The sequence below is a fragment of the Grampus griseus genome (genome assembly GCF_964374135.1).
Source record: "Grampus griseus genome assembly, chromosome: 2".
Taxonomy (NCBI): domain Eukaryota; kingdom Metazoa; phylum Chordata; class Mammalia; order Artiodactyla; family Delphinidae; genus Grampus; species Grampus griseus.
The window spans coordinates 170,634,800-170,662,077 of record NC_139018.1 but is presented as its reverse complement, the minus strand read 5'-3'; the positions used below and the strand labels follow the sequence as shown (position 1 = coordinate 170,662,077).

Genomic DNA, 27,278 nt, shown 5'->3' with positions numbered 1-27,278 from the left:
CTTTCTTCTCAAGTGCTCATGGAACATTCTCCAGGATAGATCATATTTGGGTCACAAATCAAGCCTTGGTAAATTTAAGAATATTGAAATCATATTAAGTATCTTTTCCGACCACAATGCTGTGAGACTAGGTATCAATTACAAGAAAAAAACTGTAAAAACTACAAACACATGGTGGCTAAACAATATGCTACTAAATAACCAAGAGATCACTGAGGAAATCAAAGAGGAAATCAGAATATACCTAGAGACAAATGACAATGAAAACACAACCACCCAAAACTTATGGGATGCAGCAAAAGCAGTTCTAAGAGGAAGTCTATAGCAATACAGTCCTACGTCAAGAAACAAGAAAATCTCAAATAAACAACCTAACCATTCACCTAAAGCATTAAGAGAAAGAAAGAAAAAAAAAAAAAAAACCCAAAATTAGCAGAAGGAAAGAAATCATAAAGATCAGATCAGAAATAAATGAAAAATAAATGAAGGAAACAATAGCAAAGATCACTAAAACTAACAGCTGTTTCATTGAGAAGATAAACAAAATTGATAAACCATTAGCCAGACTCATCAGGATAAAAAGGAAGACTCAAATCAACAGAATTAGAAATGAAAAAGGAGAAGTAACAACTGACAATGCAGAAATACAAAGGATCATGAAAGATTACTACAGGCAACTATATGCCAATAAAATGGACGACCTGGAAGAAATGGACTAATTCTTAGGAAAGCACAATCTTCCAAGACTGAACCAGGAAGAAATAGAAAATATAAACAGACCAATCACAAGCACTGAAATTGAGACTGTAATTAAAAATCTTCCAACAAACAAAAGCTGAGGACCAGAGGGCTTCACAGGCAAATTCTATCAAACATTTAGAGAAGAACTAACACCTATCCTTCTCAAACTCTTCCAAAATATAGCAGAGGGAGGAACACTCCCAAACTCACTCTACGAGGCCACTGTCACCCTGTTACCGAAACCAAAGATGTCACAAAGAAAGAAAACTACAGGCCAATATCAGTGATGAATATACATGCAAAAATCCTCCACAAAATACTAGCAAACAGAATCCAACAGCACATTAATCCAAACAATCATACACCATGATCAAGTGGGGCTTATCCCAGGAATGCAAGGATTCTTCAATATACTCAAATCAATCAATGTGATACACCATATTAACAAACTGAAGGAGAAAAACCATATGATCATCTCAATAAATGCAGAAAAAGCTTTCGACAAAATTCAGCAGCAATTTTGATTAAAAAAACTCTCCAGAAAGTAGGCATACAGGGAAACTACCTCGACATAATAAAGGCCATATGTGACAAACCCACAGCCAACATCATTCTCAGTGGTGAAAAACTGAAACCATTTCCTCTAACATCAGGAACAAGACAAGGTTGCCAGCCCTCACCACTATTATTCACCAAAGTTTTGGAAATTTTAGCCATGGCAATAAGAGAAGATAAAGGAATCCAAATCGGAAAAGAAGAAGTAAAATTGTCACTGTTTGCAAATGAGATGATACTACACATAGAGAATCCTAAAGATGCTACCAGAAAACTACTAGAGCTAATCAATGAATTTGGTAAAGTAGCAGGATACAAAATTAATGCACAGAACTCTCTTGCATTCCTATACACTAATGATGAAAAATCTGAAATAGAAATTAAGGAAACACTCCCATTTACCACTGCAACAAAAAGAATAAAATACCTAGGAATAAACCTACCTAAGGAGACAAAAGGTCTGTATGCAGAAAACTATAAGACACTGATGAAAGAAATTAAAGATGATACTAACAGATGGAGAGATATACTGTTATCTTGGTTGGATGAATCAACATTGTGAAAATGACTATACTACCCAAAGCAATCTACAGATTCAGTCCAATCCCTGTCAAACTACCAATGGCATTTTTCACAGAACTAGAACAATAAGTTTCACAATTTGTATGGAGAAACAAAAGATCCCAACCAGCCAAAGCAATCTTGAGAAAGAAAAATGGAGCTGGAGGAATCAGGCTCCCAGACTTCAGACTATACTACAGAGCTACAGTAATCAAGACAGTATGGTACTGATACAAAAACAGAAATATATGTCAATGGATAGAAAGCCCAGAGATAAACCCATGCACCTATAGTCACCTTATTTTTGATAAAGGAGGCAAGAATATACAGTGGAGAAAAGACAGCCTCTTCAATCTGTGATGCTGGGAAAACTGGACAGCTACATGTAAAAGAATGAAGTTAGGACACTCCCTAACACCAGACACAAAAATAAACTCAAAAGAGATTAAAGAGCTAAATGTAAGGCCAGACACTATTAAACTCTTAGAGAAAAACATAGGCAGAACACCTATGACAGAAATCACCGCAAGATCCTTTTTGACCCACCTCCTAGAGAAATGGAGATAAAAACAAAAATGAACAAATGGGACCTAATGAAACTTAAAAGCTTTCGCACAGCAAAGGAAACCATAAACAAGACCAAAAGAGAACCCTCAGAATGGGAGAAAATACTTGCAGTTGAAGCAACTGACAAAGGATTAATCTCCAAAATTTACAAGCAGTTCATGCAGCTGAATATCAAAAAAACAAACGACCCAATCCAAAAATGGGCAGAAGACCTAAATAGACATTTCTCCAAAGAAAATAAACAGATTGCCAACAAACACATAAAAGGATGCTCAACATCACTAATCATTAGAGAAATGCAAATCAAAACTACAATGAGGTATCACCTCACACCAGTCAGAATGGCCGTCATCAAAAAATTTACAAACAATAAATGCTGGAGAGGGTGTGGAGAAAAGGGAACCCTTTTACACTGTTGGTGGGAATGTAAAGTGATACAGCCACTGTGGAGAACAGTATGGAGGTTCCTTAGAAAACTGCAAATAGAACTACCATATGACCTAGCAATCCCACTACTGGGCATACACCCCGAGAAAACCATAATTCAAAAAGAGTCATGTACCACAATGTTCATTGCAGCTCTATTTACAATAGCCAGGACATGAAAGCAACCTAAGTGTCCATCGACAGATGAATGGATAAATAAGATGTGGCACATATATACCATGGAATATTAGTCAGCCATAAAAAGAAATGCAATTGAGTTATTTGTAGAGACGTGGATGGACCTAGAGTCTGTCATACAGAGTGAAGTAAGTCAGAAGGAGAAAAACAAATACCATATGCTAACACATATATATGGATTCTAAAAAAAAATGGTTCTGATGAATGTAGGGCCAGGACAGGAATAAAGACGCAGACATAGAGAATGGACTTGAGGACACAGGGAGGGGGAAGGGTAAGTTGTGACAAAGTGAGAGAGTGGCATGGACATATATACACCACCAAATGTAAAATAGATAGCTAGTGGGAAGCAGCCACGTGCTTTGTGACCACCCTGAGTGATGGGATAGGGAGGGTGGGAGGGAGACGCAAGAGGGAGGAGATATGGGGATATATGTATATGTATAGCTGATTCATTTTGTTATAAAGCAGAAATTAACATACCATTGTAAAGCAATTATACATACTCCCATAAGGTTGTTAAAAAAATATTCAGTAGATCTTAAGCTTATAAATCAAGAAATAACAGTTAATGCATGCAGTATCCTATATGGAGACAAAAACAGAATGACTTGCTTTTATTCTGCCTGATCAACTTAAATACACATAACACACACAGGTTCTTTCTCCAGATTAGTGAATAAAAACAATTTTGATGAGTATTTGTAAGTAAACATTGTCACATTATATACGCTATCATATTTAAAATTTGCCTTCGTGGTTGAGGATGGGTAAGAAAATTGTTTCTATTCAGTGAAATAACTGTTTTGGTTTTTCTTTTCGAGATGAACAGCTTATCTTTAGGAGTCTAAGTAATTACAATTTTTTAAGAAGAGTTATAAGTTTGTCATTTTAAATTTCAGTGCCATCTGTTTACTTAATAAAATCACTTGATATTTGAGATGTCCAATGGCCCAGAACTTATTTTTATATCATTGGAACTGTCTTCTTGACCCATAGAGAATCACTGAACACATTTTGTAGGACTGGGAGAGATTTTTCACAATTGAGTTTTATTTGAATGTCAATGTTGAAAATAAATTTTAATAACCTTTATGAACAGGTTGTAAAACTTCAGATAATTTATGACCATCTTCTCTATGTAATCTTTAAATTTTTAAATTGAACTCTGCCATGTTTTATTAAGTCATCTTTTCTATCCAGTGTAGACATGGTCATCTTTTTAATCTTAGCATCTGTGTGAAGCAGCAAACATGATATTGTACTCTGACGTGTTTTAGAGAACGTGGTTGGAAAAAATGTAGCTTGCTACCCTATGTAAATAGGAGTTTTCTAGTTAATATTGAGGGGGGAAAGCACAGAATCTAACTGCAGGGACCTTTTAGGAGCTCAGAGTCATCAAGCAGCAGGGGTTTCACAGAACCCGCCAATAGAAGGTTTCTTGGTGAAGAGAGGACAGTCCGATGACACAGTTGAGACGTTCTGCATCTCCAGATTTCTGGGAAGGACTTTTTTTGACACCAGCTCTGTAGGCTGGCAAGCGCCTTCTCCTTCAGTTTGCTCCTTTCTCTCCTGCACTTCCGAGAAACACCAGAGAAAAACTCTGCAGGGCGTGTTTTCCACTGTGAAGCAGACCCTCTGCCTTTAGGGGTCCCCTAGGCTTGCGCCTGGACTTGGACTAGACTCCTTGGAAAGTGGGCACCTGGAGAGCTGTCAGGGATGCAGCATGCACCCTTGCGGGCACAGGTTCACAAGACAGGTTTGGAATGAACCTGGGATGTAGATGGAGAAGGGAGGTCCTGTGAGCCATGGCCCAGAAGGGGACTGTACTTGAGTGTTGCTGTGACAATGGATGTGCCTGCAGAGACGGGAAGAGGAGGCACCCAAAGCACGGCCAGCAGTCTCCTCCTGCCCACTGAGCCGGGCAGGTTCAAAGCTCTGCCCTTGCCTTGGGCACAGCGGCAGTGCCTCTGTCCCTGGGACGTACCTGAGGGAGGGCCTCTAGAAAGGCTGCTGGTTTAGATGAAACCAGGAGGCTAAGTAAGGCTCAGGCTGTCCGCTGGAGACAGTGGCTGGGGGCTCCTGTCTCAGCCCCGCCAGCCCCACCTCAGCCCCCTGTATCCAGCCGGGCCAGTGGGAGAACTGGGAAGGGGCCTGCCCCCTCTTCACTGTGGCTTATGTTTGCTAGGCCAGTTATGGTGCACCAGTGATGCAGTGTTTTCCCTCTTCTGTTTCCCTCCCAGTGTCCCCTTTTCAGGGTTTTCTGGAGGATTTTGTTGTTGTTTTTCTTCCTCTCTTCATTTGCGTTTGAGGATCGTGGTCAGTGGAGCCCCACCATCCCCTGGAGGGACCCTGTGGTTTCTGTGCGAAGAGGCACCTGCTCCCACTTTGATGAGGGTGAAGGGCAGCGGGTTGCCGTTTGTTATATTCATGCCCCTCCGCTACCACGGGCGATGCTTTAAAGGTTCAACTCCTGTACAGAGAAGGATTTGCTACGTTTGCAGTTGGGTGTCAGCATCAGGACCCATGGGTGTCTTCCCCACTCACGCGTCCCACCGGGCACCTTGACTCTTCGATCCAAAGTTCCTTAAAGGGGCACAGCCTGGCCTGGTCCGCAGCCTCAGGGGTCTGGGATCCCTGTGGCGCTTCCTGAAGTCCAGGTTGGCAAGAGACTGTGGGGTCTGAGGCCAGCCGGAAGGGGGGCTCCTCCAGCAACCCAGGTGGCAGCCGGTCCCTACCTGGGACCCTTCCCTCCCACCCAGCCAGGGGGCTGGGTTCCAAAGCGGTGAGCGAGCTCGTGGCCTGGCACGGGGCTGGAGTCTCCCGGCCCCGCCGGGCAGTGCGTCCAGGGCCATTCAGGTGCCAAGCATCAGGAAATCATTTTGTGCAACCACCTGAAGCAGAGATATTTTTAAAAAAGCATAAATTATTCTCAGTTGTGCTGTGATGATCCTGCCTTTTTCTTTTCCCCGTGACTTCGCATCAGTGATTCTTTCACATCAGGTAAATCTTGAGAAAGCCTTGGTGCCCCTCCCTCCCGGGCCCCACTCAGTACCCATGCGTGTGCACCCCCAGCCCTTCTCAGTAGTTAAGACGTTCTAGGCAATGCCATAGGCACAGCTGACTGTGTGTCTCTCTCTGAGTGCAAGAAACTCAAGTCATCTTAAAAAAATACCAAAAAAAAAATTTACAAGAAAAGAAACACAAAAAAATCTTTTTAGGCCAGAGTTTTCTACAGGTACTAATGAATATTTTTCTTAATCCTTGGAAGTTTTATGTGTTTAATATTTCTTAGTACCAGTAGCATTAATTTATACTTTTGTAGCAACACAATATTTTTATAAACAGCCAGTGCGTTGGCTCAAGTCTCCACAAGGGGCTTATGCAGGGTTTTCTTGGGACCTGGGTACAATGTACTGTATTTAAAAAAACAAGTTACCTAGTGTCACCCTTGCCGTGTTAATTAACAGAAGACGTTGTTTCCGGTCTCCTGTGTCATTGGTGTGGACCCAGCAGTTCTCCAAGGAGTCACGTTGCCCGGGGGTTGAGTTGACGGTTCTTGTGATATGTAAACCCCCAAGACCAAACTTGAGGGTTTATTTAGGCTTTTTTTCTGTTTGTCCTTTGGATTTTTGGTTTCATTTCGTTTTGGTACCATTTGCCATTTACACCCAAATCAGTTTTGTGGTGTTTAAAACTTTTACTGATGTCAAATGGAGGAAAGGAACAGAAAAAAAAAAAAAAAAGATTTTTACAAGGTAATAAAATTTAAAACTGAGCTGTTTAAATGTTGCTCTTTTTACCTGTCTGTTCTTGTCCAAAAGTGGGACATTCCTAGGGAGAAGAGGAAAGTTCCACTTGGTTCCTTAAATCGCCAAAAGCCCCTGCCGGAAATTCAGCACCCCCTACACCCCGAATTCTTGCAACATTATTTCCCAGTTGGTTGATGCCAAGGCAAAAAGACATCGTTTTAATGGTTAGGGAGGATCAGTTGCTTAAATGATTTCATCTCAGTGTTGTATTTATGGTTTGACGACCTTGTGGGGGGGAAGGATGTGGGTGAGGTGAATTGTAGTACAGTGTACGTACATGGACCTCGTCAAAGAAGGAGACAGTTTCTGTTAAGTAAGGTAGAGAATGCTCCAAGAAGGCCTTCTGAACGATGGCAGAGTAAAACCTTTGGATCTGTACCTTGGGAGGGAGCGAGCCGTGTGTGCATGGGCAGGGTGTTCACATATACCATGGTACTCTTCATGAGTTAGTTGAAAACCTGCAGATCTCCTGAACAGGTAGAAGAAATGATTTTGAACAGTAGATGCTTAAGGAATTTAGAACTTTATTGTTAAAACAAGGTGGTGTAGCATTTGTTTTATAATATATTAAATCTTTTCTTCTTTTAGAAGCCAGGCCTTTTCGTACTGAGACATGTTAATATACTTTAAATGCCCAAATATTACCTGATAGAACATTTGGACATTTGTCCTGTTATGTTTTTCATCTCTCTAATCATCATTTTTCCCTTTGCCTCATTGACTTCCTTTTTTATATTTGGGGCCTAAGATTAAATTACTTGGGTCACTTTCATATTTTCCCCTTGAATTGGAACTAATTATGGACTTAATTTTCAATGCAAATTCAAGACAAGGGCTTTAAATTTGAAAATATGATACTTTAATATTATTAGAATTATATATATATAAAGTGTTAGACAAATAAATTTGGCATTTTTGGTTTTGTGCATTTGAATCTCTGGGATGACAGCTGCTGGTACAACATAAAAATAGTTGGAACCTACCTGTAACATCTAATTTCATCTTCAGAAGATCAGTGACTAATTTCCTTGGTAATCCATTTCAGACTTTCTTTTGAAGTTGGGAAGATGAGTTTTACATTCCTTTTTGTTCTCTCTTATGGTTATAAAAGGACTCTTTGTATGTGTATACAGAGTGTCACCTTTGACCTTTCCTATGATAAAGCAGTTTTCCTTTTAGATAAGAACACATGAAAACACACTTCTGTTTAAAGGCACAGTATATAGAGAAACTGAATTTAATGCAAAGGAGAAACAAAACATTTAACTGTTCCTGCATGAGCAGACTGTTCTTACAGTGGTATCTGTTCCTGGGAATCTAGATAGAATTCTTTCTACAGAGCAAGCTCCTTTGTGTATCACTCTTCAGTGTAACATTAACAAGGCTACTGCAGTTACATGATAGAGCCCTTTTTGAGGGTGTTCAAAAGTTGGACAGTTCTGCTTTACCATTAATACGTTCCTCTACATGTATCCACAGTTTTAAGGAAATGAAGTAAAATGATGCTTTATAGATCTTATTATAAAGAATATTCACTTCTATGTATCTTGAATTACTGGGTAAAAGTCTTGGGAGTTGGAATATAATTAGATTCACAGTTGGGCATTTTGTAAAATAATAGGGTTTTCTTATGTATTAATGCGGTTTAGTCATCCCATCCGTTTATCCTAAGTATATTTTAGAGTTTGTGCATTTGTTTAAATTTCATGCCTTATCTGCTACAGAAAGGAAATGGATTTAAGAGCTAAAGTATTAATTTTTATAGTTTAAATCATAACTTGTCATGTTTCTGTATTGGTTTTTATGAATTTTTTTTCTCTTAGTTAATCATGTCAGTGATGTCACCCAGCTTACTGAAATTAGTTCCTCTTTCCATTTGAATTTGTTTCTTACAACTTTTTGTTACAGTAGAACCCAAATAATTGTCCAAGCAAGATAAAGTATCGCTGATATAAAGGCCTAAAGGCGTTCTGTTATGAGTGAAGTCCGTGAGTTTTCATTAGAATCAGCATTGATGAGTCCACATCTCTACCTGTCCGTCTAGAATTGATGAAAATAATTGTAGCAAATGGAGTGGGTAGCAGAAAAGGCCTTATAGCATATATTTAATGTATGATAGTAAGTATTAACAGGTTTATGATTTTGTTTATTTTCCTGTGCTTTTGTTTATGTTATCATCTGCCCAGGTTGTGATCACAGTCCTGCTCAGCATTCATGGTCCAGCCTTGCTTGACAGCTTTCGTGATGTGATTGCTGATTCTCTCACTCCCTTATGCTCGTGGAATTTCTTTAAACTTCCTACCTCCTTGTGATCGGGTACTACCTGATTTAGCTGCTTTCCCCCAGTACCTAGTAGAGCAGACACTGGGCATGGTGCTAAGTACTGTTGAAATGCAAGGATTCATAATAACATTGTAGGGACTTCCCTGGCAGTCCAGTGGTTAAGACTCCACGCTTCCACTGCAGGGGGTGCGGGTTCAGTCCCTGGTCGGGGAACTAAGATCCCGAATGCCACGCCGTGAGGCCAAAAATAGTAATAATAATACATTATAATAGTTTACTAGGTAATTCTACTGAGTGCTTGCTCCGTATCAGGCACTGTGATAAGCATCTTACATGCATTTGTCATTCAATCCTCAATGCAACCCTGTGAAATACGTTCCGTTTTCATCTACATTTTATACTCTGGGGCCAGAGAAAACTAACACCTACTGGCTAAAGCAAGGATTCTGTCTCCCGAGCTTTTAGCTACTTCTGTCCCTTAGGAAAACAAGCAAATTTTTATTGTAGTGTGAAACAGAGATTGAAAGAGGGGAGGGGGGTGCAGAGGGCTGATGCTTGAATTAAAGGACATGACGTATATTAGACTTACATGAAATGAATGTATTCTAGTCTTGGGAAAAGCGTAAGCAAAAAGGCAAGAGATGTGGGTTGGGAAACTTCGGGCTATATTTGGAGAATAGTAATTGGTTCAGTATGGCTGAACCATACTTGTTGTGCTAGGAGATTAAGATGGAAGCAAAAATTGGGATCAGGTACAGTACCAGCTGAAATAATCATTTCTCCCCAGACCATCTATACTATATTTGTTTTGTTTTGTTTTGTTTTGTTTTTGTTTTTGCGGTACACGGGCCTCTCACTGTTGTGGCCTCTCCCGTTGCGGAGCATAGGCTCCAGACGCGCAGGCTCAGCGGCCATGGCTCACGGGCCCAGCTACTCCGCGGCACGTGGGATCTTCCCGAACCGGGGCACGAACCCGTGTCCCCTGCATCGGCAGGCGGACTCTCAATGACTGCACCACCAGTGAAGCCCCCCATCTATACTATGTTTGCATGCTTATCTTGATATGAAAGGCTAAACATGAACATTCAAGTCATGAATGTAAAGCCTATTCATGGAAGTAGAACAGTTACTTAATGAACAGTAAGAACTTGTCTGTGAAGCTTGATAAAACTTAAGAGTATTAAAAATTGAGTATTTTCACTATTTTTCACAGTAAAACCCTGTTTAAAATAATAGAAAAGGAGGTAGGATTTGGGGGAATGTAGGCTCAGGGAGGTCCCTCACTTTGCATTTATACTAATCCAAGCCTACCAAGCTTAAATGACCAGTGTTGTGTGGACTACTATGTCAGTCATCTTTCTAGGCATCCATTTTCATAGGAAACACAGGAAGTGTGTATATGTGGAGATTCTCCATATGCAGCTTGTATTGTTAAAATCAGTGTCAGTGGGTAGCATGGAGGAATAGAAGAGGAAAAAATAGGTCAAGTTTGAATGGGACGAGCAGATATTATACATGTGACATAAGCGAGCTGAAACCCCAGCCAGAATATTAGGGTTTAATTCTTTTTGCCAGCTTCCTGAAGTCACAAACAATCCTAAAATTTGAGTGATTTACGCAGTAGTAGTCAAGAAGTGGGGAGGGGAGGCAATGAGAGCAGTCCACCCCAGGTAGGTGGGATGTTTGACCACTGAAATTGTCTAGAACTGCCTGCATGGGATGATGATAAAGAGGAATTTGACAAAGTGAGTTTTATTACGTTTAAACTGCAAACAGTGCACCGTCTTTTTGCCTGTGCTGGGGCAAACTGTTCCCACCATAGCCCTCTCCCCCCACACACACACCGAAGCTTCTTTCTCTTAATTTGCATGCTGGCTGCACGAGTCCTCCAGGTGCCTCTCCCCTGCTGTGATCTGGACCGAGGAGTAGCCTCTGTCAGGAAGGGGCAGTTCTCCTGGCAGAGGGAGAAGAGGAAGACGCCTGGCCCAGCCACTGATGACACTTAAAGCTCTTCCAGGAGCTGGCAGAATGTCACTTCTGCTTGTATTTCTCTGGCCAAAAAAGGCACCTGGCTAATCCCTGATGTCAGTGCGGCTAGGAAGTAGACACCCACAAAGAGGTACTACGGGTCCCATAGCAAAAAGCAGCGATTGTACTCTTACAGGGAAGCGCAAGGAATTGAGAACAACAGTACCAAATCTACCACCATGGGTAACTGTGGGTCCACGTGATTTAACAGAGTTTAATTTAAAGGATATAAAGAGTCTTTGCCTAGAAATAAGGAGGAATTTTTGACTGTCAGATTGATTTTTGCCCAGGTGATTATATAGTATTAATTTCTACCATTTAAAAAAGTCAGATAATCATTTTTCTTGAATTTTGTAGGTGTCCGTGTGCCTAGAGAGTAATGGCTGTGTTAGCTGTTTCTTTAATGACATACAGTAGTTAAATGGCAAAGAGCTTCTCTTGGTCCGGTTCTTCATAGTAAACGAGAGAACACAGAAAGTGATTCTAGATGCATAAGAGAGTGGACGCCTTGGGCCTGAGGGATGAATTCTCTGGCAGAAACCACTGGAGAAAGGCTAGAGGGGTCCCTACTGTGAGTTGTACAGTCGTGGCAATAGGGAGAAAAAGAAGTCCAGTGGTTAATATTAATAATTGTAATGATCATGGCAGATCATATCTGTCGGAGACTTTCCTCCTACTACCTTATTTCACTTACACATTTAGAGTGTATGTTCCTGTGTAGAAAGAATCCCAAAGGGCTTTGCTTTATGTTTCCTACCCTGACTTCTCTGCTGACACAACGCAAGTCAGCAGTGGGCTGTTTTGGAGTAGCTGGGCCTTTTGCGCATTGTTTGGGAAATCATGGAAGAGTAAGAAAAAGGACCACTGCCCTACTACTTTCAATTAATGGCATTACCCGAATTCTGTTTCTAACACTGGCACTGAAGAACATTATATACTTGAGAGCATTTGACAGCTGATTTACAATATGTTTCACACTGGTTCCCAAGTTATTTTCCTAGGTAGTTAGTGAAGAGTCAATATGGAACATACAATAAAGTGATTTTTTTTTTCTTTTTTTTTTTTTTTTTGCGGTACGCGGGCCTCTCACTGTTGCGGCCTCTCCCGTTGTGGAGCACAGGCTCCGGACGCGCAGGCTCAGCGGCCATGGCTCACGGGCCCAGCCGCTCCGCGGCACGTGGGATCTTCCCGGACCGGGGCACGAACCTGCGTCCCCTGCATCGGCAGGTGGACTCTCAACCACTGCGCCACCAGGGAAGCCCAATAAAGTGATTTTTAAAGCAAAATTTTACTTAAAGGCTAAAGGGAAATTATATACCAGTTAACTTTATTATTTTTTTGGAAGGACTCTTAGTAGCACTGTCAGATGTTGTCTGCAAGCTAGAATGTCATCTGTGTGTGCATGACCATTCCTGAAGACAAGTTCTCAGAGGCTCCTTGATTACTCCTGACAGCAGATTGCTCCTGATAATGATGGAAGGTATAATAAGTAAGCTTTAAAGACCTTTCCAGTAATGAGCTACATACTTACACCTAGCTAACGAGCTGAACACGGGCCCTGCTTATATTTCTGTAGGTGTTTAGAAGGGTAGCTAATTTTACAACATTTTAAAAGGTTTATGGTGAACAGACAGTGCTACATGAAAAAGATATTTGTTTCATGACTCTAGGATATTAGATAGTCCCGTTACACCTTGGTGGTTTTTTGGTTTGTTTTGTTGGCTTTTGGGGTTTTTTTCCCCCCTCTTCTCTTCTGTAGCACTTTGCCAGTTAAGGGAAGTTGGGTGAGGCTAGATAATTTTAAACGCTATATTGTTTAGCAATCCCTGTTGACCAGTAAATTGGTTGTTTGCCCTAACAGTCCTGTGATGAAAGCATCTGATTATATTTGACTAATGTAGAGAACTACTTTTAAAGTAAAAATAATGTTGATGATAAATCAGAGTTTAAAAGCATAGTGAATTAAAATATTATTTAAATATTAGACTCATGTTCAGAATCTCTTGCTAGTGGGAGTACCTTAAAGAGTTTCAGGTGCAGTACACAGTGAAGTCTTCTCCTAAGTGCTACAACTGGGGATGAAAAAAAAGAAAATGCTTACAAGTATCCTTGCTGACTTAGATAATTTGGAATTACATCATTGGAATCTCTACTTATTTATAACTCAACAGTTTTTTGAGGGTGGGGGATTAATGTATGTTTGAATGTTATTTGAGAAGGTAATTTTAAGATAATAATATTTGTGGAAACATAGGAACATATTTTTCTCTCTTCCATTAGATTGTGACATTAAATGTATAGACTAGGTCTTTATGTCATCTAATAGGCTTGACAGTATCAAAACATTATGGCCGTGTGGATAGTTATATGGGAAAAATAAATATGTAATCTGAAAGCTATTGCCATATTAAGTCTTGGAAATGGAAAATCTAAGGGTAGAATCCCTTCTTTGTATTATCATTCACACCTACACAGTCTTTACGTACGAGTTCTATTTTACTTTATCCTTTCCAGTTAAATCATTTCATGTGCAATGAGAAAAATTTGGCAGTTATATCTCACACAAGTTGTATATCTTAAGGTTGTAAAGGACTCTTTCTCAATTAATGGTATTCTATACTTGCTGTTCAAACTTGCTATGCAAATACGAAATATATATAATATTAATATATTACCAAAATTACTACATGGATCATCTGCTCCAGGTCTTAAACCGGAAGCCTTGTTCAGAAGTGTTTAAGTTAAATAAATTGGTAAAAGTGAGTGTTGGAATTTGTTATTTTAAATCGAATTAGAAAGGTAAAAGGAGTTCAGGATGAAGCACTTTAATGGGAAGAGAAGGTGGTTTCATAACTTGTCCTGATTTCATCTATAAACGTTTAAACATTATATAAATTTAAACAAGCTTTAACTAAGAGATCTTTTTCTATAATAATCTAAAAAGCATTGTAAACATTCAGAATAAGCAAGCAATAATCAATTTGGAAGATTGTACTGGTTTTGATTTGTGGATGAAAACTTTTGGAATGTTTTCATTAGAATTTACTGTAATCTTTTTTGTTTTGGCCTTTGTTTTTTTTCACCCCTCTTGTATAAACACATCTTAAAATAAGTGATATGATTAAGAATGGTTAATTCCTAAGGAGTTTAGCATATTAGCTATTAGTATATCACTGAGATCAAAGGAGCAAGCAAGATTTTTGTTTCTTAATCATTCAAGACACAATTTGCTTTATTAGTCATGACAGTTAGAGTTGATGGTTTTATTATGTGGAACCTGACCACTACCACTAGGTTGTATTTTGAGAGGAAAAAAGGAATTTCTGTTTTGGTAGTTTACATCTGGAGGTTTTTTGTTGTTTCCTCACAGCATTTTGAGATACTTGTTTCACACTTTTAAGCTTCAAGCAAGAACTTCTCTAAATTCCTTTTTGGAAATACTCTATTCTGACGTCTTTGAAGTAATCTGTGTTCACCTGTTTCCGTGTCTTACCTGGCAGGCTCTCCAGCCTTGACCTCCTCTAGGGCCCATGGCCTCTTTCTCCTGGCGCATGAGAAGCCTACGATGGGCAGCCCTGGGTGATCGTAGTGTGCCGAGCATTAAGACAGCCACGTGCATCACCTGCAAACCCTGCACGTTCAGAGTCAGTTCGTTCTCCCATCAACACTGATTTCCCTGCCTAACTACTCCTTGCCTCTCACAGTTCTCAGTCCTCTTCAGCTCTGTCAGTTCCCCTTGTGCTACACTAATTCACATCTTTCTGCCTCTCATGATTCTGTTCCTGCCAGCTAGAACTTCCTACCCTCTTTTCTCTCTCAGATGAGACCCAAAATATCATCTTGGTAAAACCTAGTAAGGTGATTAAGATATCATTATATCTGCAGATGAGGCAAAAGAAGGCATGTTTACTCAGTGTTAGAGCATTTGGGGGGAAAATATAATATATTCTCTAAATCATGGGTCAGCAAACTATGGCCCACAGGCCAAATCAAGCCCTACCACCTATTTTGTAATTTATTGGAACACAGCCATGTGCATTTGTTTATATATCGTACCATCTTGCTGCCTATGCATTGTATTATCATGCTACCTTATGGCCTGCAAAGCCAAAAGTATTTACTTTTTGGCCCATTACAGAAAACATGTGGCAGCCCTTACTCTAAATGAACACTTGTTAAACCAGAGTATGCCAGGAGTTTTCCCTAGGCTTCAACTGATCTTTCTATATCAGGCCAGGCCTATTCGAACAAGAGCTAAGAACACATTTTCTGTAGCCTAATTTTTTTATATGTTCATAACCAGAGGCAGATGATAAGCAGTGAACATTTTATTATTATTATTATTTTTTTTTTGCACTCCTGCATTTTCTGAAATCTTTAATGCCAGAGAATTTGATGCAGACCTTTTTCTCTGGCTAAAAATGGAATCTTCCTTGTTCCCCCAACTTTATAAATGGTAGTAATTTCCCAAAACTTCACTTTGTAGGAAGATTAAAATGATGCTTCATTTATATTCTCTGCCACCTCTTCCCCCAAAAGAGTGTTTTATTTTGACCGAAAAAAACAATATTCCCTTTCCTACTATTTATATCATACTTTTAATTAATATTTAGAAATTTTGAAGTAATGTTTTAAAACTCATTTCAAACTTTGGCTCATCACTTACTAGTAATAAAGGTTGAAATGCAACAGATTGTGAATAGGAAGAATGACTATATCTTCATCTTGTGTCTCCAGATGTTCCCCCTTGCGTAAAATCTCATCTCCAGCTGTATACCTTCTCCTCCGTGAGAATTTCAGTGACAGCACTCATCCACAAATTCCAACAGCCATTCTAAAGGGAAGAATTGAAAAAAGAAAGGAGAGTTGGAAATAGTTCAGGGGGCTAAAGCTTATTCTGGAATCCATGTAGAAATGTTTGCAGTTAAGGTTTGGGAGTGGTAAAAGAAGCTAAGGAGTAATAATAATGATAGCTCTGTGCTAGTAATTGCTCCCTAAATCTGAGAGCTGACGCTGCAATCCTAGCCTTGATATAAAGGTAATTATAGAGCTAAGACTGTCCTGGTGATGTATTGGACACAGAAAAGCACTTTAAGAAATATTGTTAAAAATAGGTTAAATGAACAAAGTTAACCCAAGAATCTGGCAGTATTCTACCAGAATTTTAAATGCCTTCTTTCTTTGGCCCAGCAATCCTACTCTGGAGCTCTGTCCTACAGATACAACTGTTCATGTATGAAATTACATGTTCAAGTTTATTTGGTGCAGCATTGGTTATGGCAAAAGATTAGACACAATCCAAGTGTCCAGCAGTAAAGGACTGGATCATAAAATCAGAAAGGCATTGAAGGTTGAACCAGATGAAAGCATGTCCTTTGACATGTGTATTATCTACAAAATAACATTGAAAATGCACGAAAAGGAGACCCTAAAAGTTGCTAACACAGGATGGTAAAAGGGAAATAATTGTACATCACCAAATTTTACTATGTTGTAAAATAACAGATTTTAAAAAGTACTTTATCATTTATTTTAACACATTAAAACTGTGTAGGAGCTTGTATATATTCCGTTGTTTTGATTCCCGTACCCATTTGATTTCTACTCCTATATGAACCGAACATACTATTGAGGAGGTGTTCAGGCATGGCCCAGTAAGAACTATTCTAGGGGCTTCCCTGGTGGCACAGTGGTTAAGAATCTGCCTGCCAATGCAGGGGACACGGGTTCAAGCCCTGGTCCAGGAAGATCCCACATGCTGCAGAGCAACTAAGCCCGTGCGCCACAACTACTGAGCCTGCGCTCTAGAGCCCGCGAGCCACAGCTACCGAGCCCAAGTACCACAGCTACCGAGCCCACATGCCACAACTACTGAAGCCCACGCACCTAGAGCTCGTGCTCTGCAACAAGAGAAGCCACCAACAAGAGAAGCCCGCGCACCACAGGGAAGAGTAACCCCTGCTCACCACAACTAGAGAAAGCCCGCATGCAGCAACAAAGACCCAACGTAGCCAAAAATTAATTAATTAAGTTTTTAAAAATAACTACTCTAATTGACTCTTAGAGTTTATTCATGTTTGAGGTAAGGGCAGGATGATTAGGACAAAAGTTAATTAGTGCATTTCTTACAAAAATGTATTTCCACAGAGAAACAGCAATTTAAATTCTTTTTGACTTTTATACCCCACAACTTTTTTTTTTTTTTTTATTGAAGTATAGTTGATTTACAATGTTGAGTTAGTTTCTGGTGTACAGCAAAGCGATTCAGTTATACAAATATATATACTCTTTTTCATATTCTTTTCCATTATGGTTTATTACAGGATATTGAATATAGTTCTCCATGCTGTACAGAAGGCCATGTTGTTTATCTATTTTATATATAGTTGTTTGTATCAGCTAATCCGAAACTCCGATTTTATCCCTCCCACACCCTCTTTCCCCTTTGGTAACCATAAGTTTGTTTTCTGTGTCTGTGAGTCTGTTTCTGTTTTGTAAATAAGTTCATTTGTATCATATTTTAGATTGCACATATAAGTGATATCATACAGTATTTGACTTTCTGGCTTAATTTAGTATGATAATCTCTAGGTGCATCCATGTTACTGCAAACGGCATTATTTCATTCTTTTTATGGCTAAGTAGTATTCCATTTTGTGTGTGTGTGTGTGTGTGTGTGTGCGTGTGTGTGTGTGTGTGTGTGTGTATGTGTATACAGCACATCTTTTTATCCAGTCATCTGTGAATGGGCATTTAGGTTTCTTCCGTGTCTTGGCTGCTGTAAACAGTGCTGCTATGAATGTGGGGGTGCATGTATCCTTTCAAACCATGGGTTTCCCCGGATATATGCCCAGGAGTGGGATTGCTGGGTCGTATGGTACTTCTATTTTTAGTTTTTTAAGGAACCTCCACACTGTTCTCCATAGTGGCTGCACCAATTTACATTCCCACCAACAGTGCAGGAGGGTTCCCTTTTCTCCACACCCTCTCCAGCATTTATTATTTGTAGACATTTTAATGATGTGGCCATTCTGACTTGTGCAAGGTTGTACCTCATTGTAGTTTTGAATGCATTTCTCTGATAATTAGCGATGAGCATGTTTCCATGTGCCTATTGGCCATCTGTATATCTTCTTTGGAGAAATGTCTATTTAGGTCTTCTGCCCGTATTTTTTTTTTCTTTTTTTTTTTTTGGTACGCGGGCCTCTCACTGTTGTGGCCTCTCCTGTTGCGGAGCACAGGCTCCGGACGCGCAGGCTTAGCGGCCATGGCTCACGGGCCCAGCCACTCCGTGGCATGTGGGATCTTCCCGGACCGGGGCACGAACCTGTGTCCCCTGCATCTGCAGGCGGACTCTCAACCACTGCGCCACCAGGGAAGCCCCTTCTGCCCATTTTTTGAGGGGGTTGTTTTTTTGTTATTGAGTTGTATGAGCTGTTTGTATATTTTGGAAATTGAGCTCTTGTCAGTTGCATCATTTGCAAATATTTTCTCCCATTCTGTAGGTTGTCTTTTTTTTTTCTTTATGGTTTCCTTTGCTGTGCAAAAGCTTATAAGTTTGATTAGGTCCCATTTGTTTATTTTTGCTTTTATTTCTATTGCCTTGGGAGACTGACCTAAGAAAACATTGCTGTGGTTTATGTCAGTGTTTTGCCTGTGTTCTCTTCTAGGAGTTTTATAGTGTCGTGTCTTACATTAAAGTCTTTAAGCCATTTTGAGTTTATTTTTGTCTACGGTGTTGAGGGAGTGTTCTAAGTTCATTAATTTATATGCGAGAAGGCTTTTAGCTTTTCACCATTGAGTATTATGTTGGCTGTGGATTTGTCATAAATAGCTTTTATCATGTTGAGATATGTTCCCTTTATACCCACTTCTTAAAAAGGATTCAAGATGGTAAAAAGGGATGCTTGGAAACTTGTTCTCTGATGAGGTGTGTCTGAGTGAACACAATTACAGGCAGATGCTTGGACCAGATTTACGAATAGAGGAAAACAATTAGAACCTAGATTCTAGTTTCATGTCAGTCAAGTGTAGAGTTTCATAATGGTTGATATATGTGGAGTAAAGGTTTGTGAAGAGTCCAAGATAACAGTGAATTCTGTGCTTATTTTTGGTAAATTGTAATATTGCTTACTTTGTAGAGAAACTAGTCATGATAGAGAGTTAGTTTTATGGGAAAAAGAAATCCGCCTTTTCGATATTTCCTTTAATAAAAGTTAAAATTCTGAACATGCAGAACTTGATTATTGATCTGTGCCTAGGTATTGATGTAACATACTTCCTAAAGTAGTAAATTTCAGTCGCATTCCTATGTAATTATTTGCTGTCATATCTCTGGATTTAATTTTTAAATATTTGAAAACTAGAGTATGCTTCCAGTTAGATTTTTTACTTGGACAATAATATAAAGCAAAACTATCAGTCATTATTTTCAATGCCATTATATTGTAGCTCGTTGATAGCATGCTTTTTTATGTTTTCAGGATATGGCTTTAGTTGCCCCTGAGGCTCCTTCAGAACAAGCCAGAAGAGTTTTTCAAACTTACGATCCAGAAGGTAAAAGATTTTATTTTTTATTAACATTGCCTCTGTTTTATATTTTCATATGTTTGAAATATATTGATACTTTCCTGAGTTTTATTTTTAAAGAGTTATGGGATTATTGAAAGAAGTGTAGGCTTGCATTTCTTGAAATTTTTAAATAGGAAATGGTGAAAATGGGAACCAAAAAAAATAGGAAACTTCAGTGATCATCATATTCTCACATGGTGTAAGGGTTTTGTGTTTCTTGTGGTACTAAAGTTATGATTACTTGACTCTTGATCTCTGATGGTGTTAAATAGGGAAAAATACCACCTCTTGAATAACTTTTCAAAGAGCTTAAGTCATTTATTTATTTATTCAGATGAATAAATGTTTCAGAATATTTCTTTTTTTAATAATTGAGATATAATTGACATATAACATTCTGTAAGTTTAAGGTATACAACATGTTGCTTTGATATATTTATATATTGCAAAATGATTACTATTTTAGCATTAGGTGTAACACCTCTATCACATCACATAATTACTTCTTTTTTGTGGTGAAAACAGTTAAGATCTGATCTGTTAACATTTTGAAGTTTATAATACAGTATTGTTGACTATAATCACCACTGCTGTTCATTAGTTCTCCAGAACTTATTTATCTACTAGTTGCAAGTTTCTACCTTTAAACAACATCTCCCCAATTAACCTACCTCAAGCCCCTGGTAACCACCACTCTACTCTGTTTTTACAAATTCAGCTTTCTAGATTCCACATATAAGTGATATCATACAGTATTTGTCTTTCTACGTCTGATTTACTTCACTTAGCATAATGTCCTCAAGGTTTATCCATGTTGTCACAAAAGGTAGGATTTCCCTCTTTGTCATGGCTAAATAATATCCCATTGTGTGTGTGTACACACGCATAAACACTGTAATCTTTATCCACTGACAAACACTTAGGCTGTTTCCATAGCTTGGCTGTTGTAAATAATATTGCAGTGATTGTGCAGATGTCTCTTTGAACTGCTGATTTCACTACCTTCAGATATATACCCAGGAGTGGAATTGCTGAATCATATGGTAGTTCTGTTTTTAATTGTTTGAAGAATCTCTGTACTGTTTTCTTTAATAGAGATACCATTTTATATTTTCACCAACAGTGCATAAGGTTTCCCCTGTCTTCACAAATTCACCAACATTTAATCTAGTCTTTTTTTTTTTTTTTTTTTTTTTTTGGCCATGCCATGTGGCATGTGGATCTTCCCTGACCGGGGATCAAACCCGTGCCCCCTGCATTGGGAGCGCGTAGTCCTAACCACTGGACCACCAGGGAAATCCAGTCTCCTGTCTTTTTGATAAAGTTCATCCTAACAGGTGTGAGGTGATACCTCATTATGATTTTGATTTGCATTTTCCTGATGATTAGTGATGAACATTTTTTCATATACCTATTGGCCATTTGTATGTCTTCTTTAGAAAAATGTCTATTCAGGTCCATTGCTAACTTTTTAATTGAATTATTTGTGTTTTTGCTCTTGAGGTCTTTATATATTTTGCTTTATATATTTTGTGTATTAACCTATTATCAGATACATGGCTTGCAAGTATTTTCTTCCACTCTATAGGTTGCAGTTTTATTATTTCCTTTGCTGTGCAGAACCTCTTTAGTTTAATGCAGTCCCACTTGTTTATTTTAGTTTTGCTGCCTGTTCTTTTGCTGTCTTATCCAAGAAATCACTGCCAAGACCAATGGCAAGGACCTTTTTCCCTACATTTTCTTTTAGTAGCTTTACAGTTTGAAGTCTTACACTTAGGTGTTTGATCCATTTCAAATTGTTTTTTGTGAATACTGTAAGATAGGGGTCCAGTTTCATTCTTTTGCATGCGGATATCCATTTTTCCCAACACCATTTATTGAAGAGACTATCCTTTCCCAATTGTATGTTCGTGGCACTCTGATCAAAAATTAGCTGACCATATATTCATGAATTTATGTCAGGGCTTACTATTCTGTTACACTGGGCTGTGTGCTTGTTTTTATGCCAGTAGCATATTCTTTTGATTATTAGAGCTTTGCAGTATAGCTTGAAATCAGGTAACATGATGCCTCTGGCTTTGTTCTTCTTTCTCAAGATGGCTTTGATGGTGCAGTATCTTTTGCAGTTCCAAATAAATTTTAGAATAGTTTTTTCTATTTCTGTGAAAAAATGTCACTGGAATATTGGTAAGGATTGCATTGACTGTGTAGATCACTTTGGGTAGTATGGACATTTTAACACTATTAATTCTTGATATAATCCATGAGCACAGTGTATCCTTCCATTTGTGTTTTCTTCAATCTCTTTCATCGGTGTCTTACAGTTTTCAGTGTCTTATACCTCTGTGGTTAAACGTGTGCCTGAGCATTTCATTGTTTTCGATGCTATTGTAAATGCAATTGCTTTTTAAATTTCACTTTCAGATAGTTCTTGTTGGTGTATAGAAAGGCAACTGATAACAGTATGTTGATTTTGTATCTTCCAAATTTACTGAAATCATTTTTCTAACAGTTTTTTAGTGGAGTCTTTAGGGTTTATATATAAGACCAAGTTATCCACAAACAGAGATCATTTTACTTTTACCTTTCCAATATGAATGCCTTTTATTTCCTTTTTGTTCCGAATTGCTATGGCTAGGACTTCCAATAATATGCTGAATAGAAATGGCAAAAGTGAGCAATCCTGTCTTTTTCCTGTTCTCATAGGAAAGGATTTTCACTTTTCACCACTGAGTATGATATTAGCTGTAGGTTTGTTGTTTATGACCTTTATTACACTGAGGAACATTCCTTCTGTACCATATTTTTTAGTGTTTTTATTATGAAAGGATTTTGTGTTATATCAAGTGCCTTTTCTGCATACTGACATGATCATACAATTTTTTTCTTTTATAAATGTGGTATATCAGATCTGTTGATTTGCATATGTTGAACCATCCTTGCATCCCTGGAATAAATCCCACTTGATCATAGTGTATGGTCCTTTTAATCTGCTGTTGAATTCAGTTTGCTAATATTTTGTATCTGTATTCATCAGGGATGAATTCATATGTTTTCTTGTAGTGTCCGTATTTGGCTTTGGTATCGGAGTAATGCTGGTCTCAAAGTGAATTTGGAAGTATCCCCTCATCTTTACTTTTTTCGATGATTTGTAGAAGGATTGGCATTAATTCCTCTTTAGTTGTTTCATAGATTCACCAGTGAAACCATCTGTTCCTGGACTTTTCTTTGTTGGAAGGTTTTGGATTACATTGTCAGTCTCCTTTTTGTTACTGCTCTATTAAGATTTTCTTTGTCCTAATGAGTCAGTTTTAGTAGGTTTTATGTTTCTAGGAATTAATCAATTTCTTCTCATTTGTCCAATTTGTTGGTGTGTTATTGTTCATAGCAGTCTCTTCTGACTCTTTATGTTTCTGTGGTAACAGTTACAATGTCTCTTCTTTAATTCTGTTTTGTTTATCTTGTCAGAAAATCGGCTGTTTTATTGCTTTTTTCTATATTTCTGTTCTCTATTTCATATATCTCTGTTGTAGTTTTCTTCTTTTTTTAGTTCCTTAAGGTGTAACGTGAGGTTGTTTATTTGAGGTCTTTTTGTTTCTTAATGTAGGCATTTATCAGTATAAACTTCCTTCTTAAAACTGCTTTCGCAGCATCCCTAAGTTTTGATACATTGTGCTTCTGTTTTCATTTGTTTCAAGATATTTCTTGATTTCCCTTTTGATTTCTTCTTTGACCCATTGGTTGTTGAGGAGCATGTTGTTTAATCTACATATATTTTGCATTTTCTTCCTGTGGTTTTTTTCTAGTTTCCTGTCATTGTGGTAGGAAAAAATACTTGGTGTGATTTCAGTCCTTTTAAATTTGGTAAGACATGTTTTATGCCCTATCATGTGATCTATCCTGGAGAATCTTTTTCGTACACTTGAGAAGAAATGCATATTCTGCTGCTGGTATATGGAGTGTTCTGTATATGTCTGTTAGGTACATGCTGTCTAAAGTGTAATTCACATCCATTATTTCCTTACTGATTTTCTGTCTGCATGATCAAACTGTTGTTGAATGTGGGGTATTGAAGTCCCCTACTTTATTTCATTGCTCTCTGTTTTCCCTTCAGATTTGTTAATAATTATTTAGTACATTTAGGAGCTACAATATATGGTACATATATGTTTATAGTTGTTACAGCCTCCTGATATATTCATTCCTTTATCATTACATAATGACCTTCTTTGTCTCTTGTTACAGTTTCTGATTAGAAGGTATTTCGTCTGACATAAGGATGGCTACCCCGGTTCTCTTTTGTTTTCCATTTGTATGCAATATCTTTTTCGTCTCATCACTTTCAGCCTATCCATGTCCTTGAAGCTTAAGTGAGTCTTTATAGACTCACATAGAGTTGGGTTTTGTTCTTTTATCCATTCAGCCACTCTATGTCTTTTGATTGGAGAAATAAAACCATTTACATTTACAGTAAATGTTGATAGGTAAGGAATTACTATTGCCACTTTGTTAATTAATTGTTTTGTAGTTCTGTAGTTTCTTTCTTCTTCTGTTGGTTTCTTTGTGACTTGATTTTTTTTATAGTAGTATGCTTTGATTCTCTTCTCTTTATGGTTTGTCTATTATAGGTTTTTGCTCTTTGGTTATCATGAGGCTTTTGTAACACATCTTAGTCTTATAACTATTTTAAGCTAACAACAACTTAACTTCAATTACATAAGAAAGTTCAATGCATTTACGTGACCTCCATAATTTATTTTGATGCCCCAGTATACATCTCTTTATATTGTGTATCCATTAACATAATATTGTAGATGTAGTTATTTTTAACCCTTGTCTCTTAGCCTGTATGGTAGAGTTCAAAGTGATTTACACACCACCACCACAGGATTTTTATTTTTTTAAGGTGTAACTGATGTTTAATATTATATTACTTTCATGTGCACAACATAATGATTTTATATTTTTATGTATTGCAAACTGATCACCTCAGTAGGCCTATTAACATTGATCGCTATACATAATTACAAATTTTTTATGTGTGTGATGAGAACTTTTAAGATTTGTTCTCTTAGAGACTTTCAAATAAGCAGTACAGTATTATAAACTATAGTCACCATGCTGTACCTTACATCCCCATGACTCACTTATTTTATAACTGAAAGCTTGTACCTCTGAAACCTTTCTCTCATTTCACCTACTCCCCCACTTTTGGTGTTAAATCCAAAAAATCATTGCCAAGAGTGATGTCATGGAGCTTACCACCTGTGTTTTCTACATAATAAGAATTTTAATGTTTCTGGTCTTACATTCAAGTCTTAACTCAAAATAGATCAAATTTTGTGTGTGGTGTAAGATAGTGGTCCAGTTTGCCCAGTACCACTTATTGAAGAGACTGGCCTTTCTCCATTGTATATTATAGCTCTTGTGTTGTAAATTAATTGACCATTTAAGTGTATTCTTATCTCTGGGCTCTCTGTTTTGTTCCTTTGATCTGTGTGACTGTGTTTAGGTCAATACCATACCGTTTTGATTACTATAGTTTGGTAATATAGTTTGAAATCAGGAGGTGTGCTACCTCCAGCTTTGTTCTTTTTTTCTCAAGATCATTTTGGCTATTCATTCGGGGAACAGAGCCAGGGTCCTAGGATCCGGTGCGTACAGAACTACCACAGTAGTCCTGAGGTACAGGTGCACTTGCTGCAGGTATGGCACTGATGTCTGCGGTATACATACGTACAGCTCTTCCGTGGATCTGGGACCTGAGTTTCAGGAGCTCCCCATAGTGGCTTACAGGTGTGGGGGTGTGTGACAGTGGCACAGGCCCTGGGATGACAAGCTGTGGTGGTGGCTTGGGCCCAGGCTGCAGTAGCAGTATAGACTGGGGATGGTGGGTCGGAGTCTCACTTTTGGCCCCACGCGGCAGTCACAAGGCAGTAGCAGCAGCACAACTGCAGTGCTGATCTGTTAAAGCTGAGCTTCAGCAGCCGAGCTCAGGGCAGTGCTGCCCAGTCTCAGCACTGATGTGTCAGAGCCTCAACCTGGGGGCGGGGGGCGCAGGGCTCAGTGATGGTAGCATCCTTGAGGATGATGGGTCAGAGCTATAACCTGGTATCCAGTAGGCGGGGCCCAGGGCAGCAGACACTGTGCTGGTAACGGTGGGACAAAGCCACTGCCCTGAAACCAAGGCTGAGGCCCAGAGCTCGTCCTGTACATGGTGAGGTGCTGAGGCGCACCTCATTCCAGAGACTGGGGTCCCTGAGGGCAGGTCTCCTGAGCGACAGCTCTAGCCCCTGGGAGTAGCTGCAGGGGCTGGGAAGCACTGTGGTCAGCTCCGTCAGCTGGGAGCAATGTTGGTAGGAGACCACTGCAGCAGAGGCTGCACATGTCTCCAGCGGAGAGGCCTGCAGAGTTCTCCTTTTCCCCGTGTGGTGAACTTCCTCTGAGGCCATCCCTCCTGGTGCCAGGCTGCTCTTGACAGGGTGATGGCTTGACTCGGGTAGTACACTTCCTGTACTGTCCTGTGCAGCTATCCTTGATTTATTTTGGAGCTCTGCAGGGCTTTTTGCTGCTTCCTTGTAGCCCAGTACTTTCCCTGGGGGGTTTTCTTCAGTTTGTGCTGTTTATTGTTTTTGTTGGCTTCTTGTGTGGGAGGCGTGAGTTGGGGTCTCCTAGCCCTCCATCTTGCTGACGTCACTCCCCAGAATAGTTCTGTGTAATTGATTGTGCCAGAGGAAAATACAGAAGAAGGAGAAGAAAAATCATCTTTAGGATTCTCTTCTGAGCCTGAGCTTAGCTTCTCTGCCGCACTAACAAAGGTTGTCTTAGAAGTTCACATATATGTCACTGCAGTGTCAACTCTGTCATTGTTAGCTAGGTTATTTTAATCATCTTTGCATTTATGTACTTCGATAATGGTTATGACTAAAGTATGACAGCTAACTCACTGACTTTTCCAGTATAACTTTAAAACTGAGCCATGCCTTATGTTCCATTGTAAATTACCAGGAAGGAACCTGTTGTTGGGTTAATCCTTATCAACTCCTGAATGGACTCAGTTATCTTTATAAATACACTTTCTTCTGTCTTGAAGTTTTTAACTCTTGGAGATCTACTCTTTCCATCTCTAAAAATTTCAGTCATAGAAATTCTAGGAATCTTAGTAACCATATAACTTTAGTTACTTTTCAGTCTATAAATCTGTTTTCTTATATATCAGATGATAATAACCACCTGTTTCTTGAGAGTCCTTATGAAGATTAAATGAATAGCATTGTAGAAATCACCTGCCCAGTCCTTAACACATAGTAGGTACTTCATAAATGTGAGTTCCTCTCTCTCTACACCTCAAGTTAATTGGTGCTGGTATTGGTGAGTTGACCTTCAGTTAGCTTCTTCCACTATGCCTTTTCCCTAACTTAAGAAAAATAAATGTTGCTTTCTTCTTGGAATTAATAATCTTTTAAACTTCCAATAACATTTCATTCCAATAACATTTCATTCTAAGTCTTTAGAAGTAAAAGTAATTTACTTCTT

At 38.8% G+C, this 27,278-nt stretch overlaps 1 protein-coding gene across 1 annotated transcript in view; it reads left to right on the top strand.

Annotated features, from left to right (window-relative positions):
- MINDY3 (MINDY lysine 48 deubiquitinase 3) overlaps positions 1-27,278 on the top strand; it is a 93,268-nt gene that overhangs the window by 50,118 nt on the left and 15,872 nt on the right. The window contains exon 11 of the mRNA XM_082682058.1: positions 19,655-19,727. Coding sequence (XP_082538184.1) covers positions 19,655-19,727 — 73 coding nt within the window. The remainder of the gene's footprint in view (positions 1-19,654; positions 19,728-27,278) is intronic.